The 6,204-nt window shown below is 45.7% G+C and overlaps 1 protein-coding gene across 1 annotated transcript; it reads left to right on the top strand.

Annotated features, from left to right (window-relative positions):
- Positions 1 to 3: 3 nt before the first annotated feature.
- LOC311120286 (hepatocyte nuclear factor 6-like) lies at positions 4 to 6,003 on the top strand (the record flags this gene model as incomplete). Its single annotated transcript, XM_084194915.1, has 2 exons — positions 4 to 1,126; positions 4,979 to 6,003. The coding sequence occupies 2 exons, from the start codon at positions 4 to 6 to the stop codon at positions 5,359 to 5,361; spliced, it is 1,506 nt and encodes a 501-aa protein (XP_084051041.1). The 3' UTR covers positions 5,362 to 6,003.
- Positions 6,004 to 6,204: the final 201 nt, after the last annotated feature.

Genomic DNA, 6,204 nt, shown 5'->3' with positions numbered 1-6,204 from the left:
TCCATGGAGAGCCTCGGCGACCTGAGCCATGAGTCTGTGGCCGGTCCAGGAGAGCTGCTAGTTGGCCACAGCCCTCACCCCCGCCCGGGTGGGGGCCGAGGGTTGGCGCACCGCTCCATGGGCATGACGAGCCTGCTAGACGGGGGAGAATACCACTCCCATCACGGACACAACACTGGACACCCCGGCCATCACCTGCACCCCGCCATGAGTATGTGCGAGACCCCCCCTGGAATGAGCGCGAGCACCTACACCACCCTCACACCTCTCCAGCCCCCCCTACCCCCCATCTCCACTGTGGCAGACAAGTTCTCTCATCATCACCATCATCATCATCCTCACCACCATCCTCATCATCCTCATAATCATCATCAGCGACTCCCCGGTAATGTCACCGGCAGCTTTACGTTTATGAGGGATGAGAGGGGGCTGGCACCGATCAACAACCTCTACTCCCCCTACCACCACAAAGACGCCCCTGGGATGGGACAGAGCCTCTCCCCACTGTCTGGCTCTGGCCTGGCCGGCCTACACAGCTCCCAGGCCGGCCTGCCTCCCTATGCCCACCCCGGGGTCTCAGCCTCCATGCCGGGGGAGAAGATGCAGCTGACTCCCGGCGGGTTCGAGGCTCATCACCCCACCATGCTGGCCAGACACGCCGACCAGCACCTCACCTCCTCGGGGAACATGCTCCATATCAATGGCCTCCATCACCACCACCCCCATGCCCACCTCGGAGCCTCGGGGCACGTCCTGGGCCACGGGAACCCCCGGGACAACAACAGCCAGAGCCAGGCCTCAGGGCCCGGGGTTCAAGTCCACGGGGTTGGTGGTGGTGGTGGCGGTACCGGGGGCAGTTCGACGGGTCAAATGGAAGAAGTAAACACCAAAGAAGTAGCTCAGAGGATCACCACAGAGCTGAAGCGTTACTCCATCCCCCAGGCTATCTTCGCCCAGAGGGTGTTGTGTCGGTCCCAGGGAACCCTGTCAGACCTGCTCCGGAACCCCAAGCCCTGGTCCAAGCTCAAGTCCGGCCGGGAGACCTTCCGCCGGATGTGGAAGTGGCTGCAGGAGCCTGAGTTCACACGCATGAGCGCGCTCAGGCTCGCAGGTGAGCGAACCCTCGGTAATACCCCCTTCCTTTTTATTTCTCTTTCTCTCTCCCTATACTCTTTATCTATAGGCGTTATTTAAGATTGTTTGGTGCTCGTCATTGGAACAGTAGGCTTATTGTCTGCAGCTGTCTTGAGTCTGACAGTGGAGTAGCCAGTGGTGTGACAGAACTGAAACCTCCCTCTGGAATTCCCTGCAGTTGAATTCACCATTGTCTTTGTTGAAATCTCTCTCTCTTGGCTTTTTCCATTCTATAAGATAAGGGCCCATGTGTCTATTCACGCGTGCGTGTGTCTGTGTGTCTTTGTGTGTGTGTGTGTGTTGGTAAAGCGATATGGTACCAGAATGGGCTTATTTTGGCCACCGGGTTGTAGATGCCAGCAGCATCTATCTCATCAGCTTTGTGTTGTTACCAACAGAGTCCACGCGAGTCCATGTAAACAGAGTCCACGCGCGGGAGAATAAGAATCAAGTTCTAAAAAAGCTTTTTATGTCATGAAAATATTAATTTGCTGCCAGCACATATAGTGACATCCTCAAGCTGTGTGTTTAGGGGCTGAGGGATGGAACATCTGCGGAAAATAGTATAATATAACAACAATAGAATATAATAGAAGAGAACACAATATTTCCCAGTATCAATATGACCATTGTTTTAAATCTTGAGGAAAGCTTATGGAAGCTGTGTCTTTGGCTGCGTTGACGCACTTATTGTGTTTCAGTGAGTGTGTGTTTTTGTCTTGGAGCTAAACTCATTAAGGAGGCGTGATGCGGGGCTGACTGGGTTTGTGGTAATTAACTGATAGATAGCTCTCTATTAATTTGTCCCCGAAGACCCGAGTCAATCCGCCTGAACCGTTCTAGCGGACACACACACACACGGAGCCACGCACTCGGAAGCATACAAAGGAATTGCTTTTATTTCTAATCAATGACGCGCTGAGGCGGATGGGTTTTTGGCTTGTGAAAAGTGTGAGGCGCTACGCTGCTGAAAGTGTGTTAAATCGCCATTGATTATTTGCAGTGTGTGTGTGTGTGTGTGTGTGTGTGTGTCATCAACAGTCTTGCATAGCAAACCATATAGATACCATATCATATATATATACATGTTATTGTTTTTGTGACTTAAATAAACGAATAAATATGTTGCAGCGCAAACGCAACTCTTGATCTTTCGATGCAGGTGATTCAATATTAGGGTATTCCTTATAATACGTCTGTTGACGCACGCCAAACACATTTATATTGAACCATTATAATTAGAACCAATAATCCCTTCCATCTCGTGAGCTAACGGAAAACACTATCACTCAGAACAGAAAAAATAATTACTTTTCCCGGAATTGTTTTCAGTGAATTCATGAATGTTAGGCAGTACGCTTGTGCTGTTCTATTTAGGCCTGCCATGCATTTATGAAAGTAAAAAGTAAAATAACATATTTTTGATTAGGCATATCGTGTTCTCTGAGTGGGGATATTATTTTGGCAGTTTCTCCCTCTTAATTTTATTTTAGCCTAATTTCACTTCCATAAGACCACAACCGTAATATAGCTATTGCATCCACACGCATATATATTTTATTTCTCCCTAATGAAAGTATATATATTACAACTTCGAACTGAATCATAAAGGCTTCATTGTGAAATATGTCTCATAATAATAATAGCGCTTCAGATTCTGGAAATGTAAAATGTCTGTAAACAGGAGAAGGAAGCCCGTGCAGGACCATATATCGATCGGTTCTTGGGTGAAATGTGTGTGTGATCGGCCTACTAAGAACTAAAATAGAAGATTGATATTGATTATTGAAATGTGGCTTATTCCATTTTCCCATGTTACATCATGTATTCCTGGCAGTTTTTCTCATGTAGCCAAGGCCTATGCCTGCCGGTAGACTAGGCCTACTCATATCATTAGCCTATTTCATCTTGAATTGACCGATGTTTTCATGAATTGGAAATGTAATGTATTACATGTGAATTGGGTTTAAAATAATCGAGGATAATGCAGCCAAAACGTATTTCCATTGTGGTCCTTTGCTTTTGGCAAGGTTGTTGTTGAGAAGTTGCGTGTATAGTTCCCTAAATAGCTAATAATACTAATAGATTCTAGACCTATACACACCCTCACATACTCAACAATTAACCAGGCCTATATTAATTTAGCAGCAAATACAGAAAAAAGCGTTTTGTTAAAGCAATTGTAAACAATTGTAAACATGAAGGCCTAATATTGCACCTGCCCGATAATTAATCTCAAGCATTGATTCTGACATTACCATTTTGTTTGTTAGAAATTCGTTAAAATTTAGGCCTATTATTTTCCAGTTTGGTAAGTTTGTGCGTTAGTATTTTAATAACATGTTATTGAACATATTTGGAATAGGCCTAATTAAAAAACTTGGCAAGCTGAGTGAATCAGCTCTTTGATTAGGAAAAGGGGCTATTCATACATTTTATTTATTTATTTTAAACACACACACACACACACCGCTGCTGCGGGTACACGAGTGTGTGCAGTCACGCCATTGTTAGGCTACCTCAGTGTGGAGTTATCTGCTTAATGATTGTCAGACAAGCAGAGCTGTGTGTGTGTTTGTGTGTGGGACCAGGGTGATAACGAGCCTGGGAAAGCTCCCAACCTGTCCGACTACTTGTCTATCTGCACAGCGCGGTGGCTGCTGGGGTGTTACTGTGGCCTTCAGCAGGTTGATTTATAGCGCAGTAGATAGGCTAGAGCTCCACACACACACACACACACACACACACACACACACACAAACAGCAGATAGGATGCCAGCTCAACTCCACACGGAGCCGTAGCTCTCTGTTAATGGTTATCTAGTGGTGTCTCTACCTAACTTGGCTACTACTGCTGCTATCACAGAACACACACAGGCCTTTCTGTGATTAGTTCATTTCATAGACTGAAATATGACACATCAACAACACGCACCTGGCATGCAGATCCATCTTGCTTTAAAACATTTTTTATTTAACCTTTCTTTAACCAGGTAAGCCAGTTGAGAACAAGTTCTCGTTTATAACTGCGACCTGGCCAAGATAAAGCAAAGCAGTGCGATAAAAACAACAACAACACAGAGTTACATATGGGATAAACAAAATGTACAGTCAAAAATACAATAGAAAATCTATATACAGTGTGTGCAAATGTAGTAAGTTATGGAGGTAAGGCAATAAATAGGCCATAGTGCAAAAATAATTACAATTTAGTATTAACACTGGAGTGATAGATGTGCAGAAAATGATGTGCAAATAGAGATACTGGGGTGCAAATGAGCAAAATAAATAACAATATGGGGATGAGGTAGTTGGGTGGGCTAATTACAGATGGGCTGTGTACAGGTGCAGTGATCGGTAAGCTGCTCTGACAACTGATGCTTAAATTAGTGTTTTGCATTCATTTGTCCGATGGTAGTGAAATACACTTGGTCTAAGAAAATATGTTCTAAGAACTATATTATATTATATCTATCCGGGACAGTGACTGTCAAGCCGATGTCCTCCAGCTAAGTAAAAATGAATGGCTCTTGGTCGAATTCAGCGCTGCTACAGCTGTTTGGCAGCTCACTACTGCCCTCTATCGATAATGTATCGATATGCAGGGAGAGGCCCACTTACCGTGTGCTTCAGCACAACTGTCAGCAGCCATTGTTTTCAGCTGTGCGCTTCCTCTGTGTGGCTTATTATGAGGCTACCCGTGTGTGTTATATTCCACTGTATAGATGATTGTGTGCTGTAGCCTATTGTTCTCATACAGTGTTGTATACCTTGTCAATGTTGTTATAATATAGTGTGTTATAACATCTCTCTTTCTCTCCCCACCCCTCTACCCCTGCCGTAGCGTGTAAGCGCAAGGACCAGGACCAGGGCCATGGCCACTGTAAAGTTGGTGGTGACCGTGACGGCAGCGGTGGTGGCAGCGGTGGCAGCAGTGGCGGCAACCACAGCGGCGGCAACCACAGCAGCAATAGTGGCCACTCCAAGAAGCCTCGGCTGGTGTTTACCGACGTCCAGAGAAGAACCCTCCACGCCATCTTCAAGGAGAACAAGCGTCCGTCCAAGGAGCTTCAGATCACCATCAGCCAGCAGCTGGGCTTGGAGTTGACCACCGTCTCAAATTTCTTCATGAACGCACGCCGACGCAGCCTCGACAAGTGGCTCGACGAAAACGGAGGCTCCTCCCACTCCGCTAATTCCTCCTCCTCCACCTGCAGCAAAGCCTGAGGAGGAGGGACTGGAGGGGGAGAGCTGGCACAGTTTTGAGTTGCTTTAACTTGGAAAAAATAAGTTGCCATGCTGACTTACAATTTTGAATTATGTCAACTCAGGTAATCAAGTGTTGAGTTGACTACATTTTATATTAGATATGGTGTTAGAAGTTTTTAGTTAGCGTGGTTACTTATTTTTTCTAGTTTGAAGCAATGAATATTTTTTACTGTGTGTGGGGAGACAGACTGACAGACTCAACCTCGGTGGAAAAGCTTTAAAATGTAGAAACCAGGAGAAACTAAGGAAAAGACCTATAAACAGTGTTTTGACCTTAAAGCCTGTACTATAACACTGCTATTTATAGTATCCAAAGAAAAAACAAACCAAAGACTTGTTTTGACCTGCTTTAAAAACTCTGTTCTGGCATTCTACCCAATCACTGGTCTCACAGCTTTAATACCTCCCGCCCACTGTCCTTATCTTTGACTGGTCGGTTTGAGGGAGGGCCTCTGGATGGACGTTTAATCAGCCTATCAGCTGTGTGGGTTCTGACCAGTGGATGGAGATCCTGTGGGACGGGCCAATCAGCTTTGAGGAGGAATCTTACAGGAGCCACTGGAATGTTCAGCAGCCATTTGGATTGGTCAGAGTTTCTGTCTGTGAGGACAAACAGACATTTGATTGGTCAGAGTTTTCTGTCCGTCAGTAAACCCCAGACACTCCAGGTAGAAGCTGCCATAAACTGATCTAGGTTCATATTACCTTGCCCCCAATCTTATCACTAACCATTAGAAGGATGAAAGAAATACTGTTTCTGACCCAGGATCAGTGATTAGGGGCTACTTCTACCTCCTTCAC

The sequence above is a fragment of the Coregonus lavaretus genome (genome assembly GCF_964263955.1).
Source record: "Coregonus lavaretus genome assembly, contig: HAP1_SCAFFOLD_161, whole genome shotgun sequence".
In the NCBI taxonomy this organism is placed as follows: Eukaryota; Metazoa; Chordata; class Actinopteri; order Salmoniformes; family Salmonidae; genus Coregonus; species Coregonus lavaretus.
Note: the sequence above shows the minus strand (reverse complement) of the source record. Positions and strands in the feature narration are given on the sequence as shown.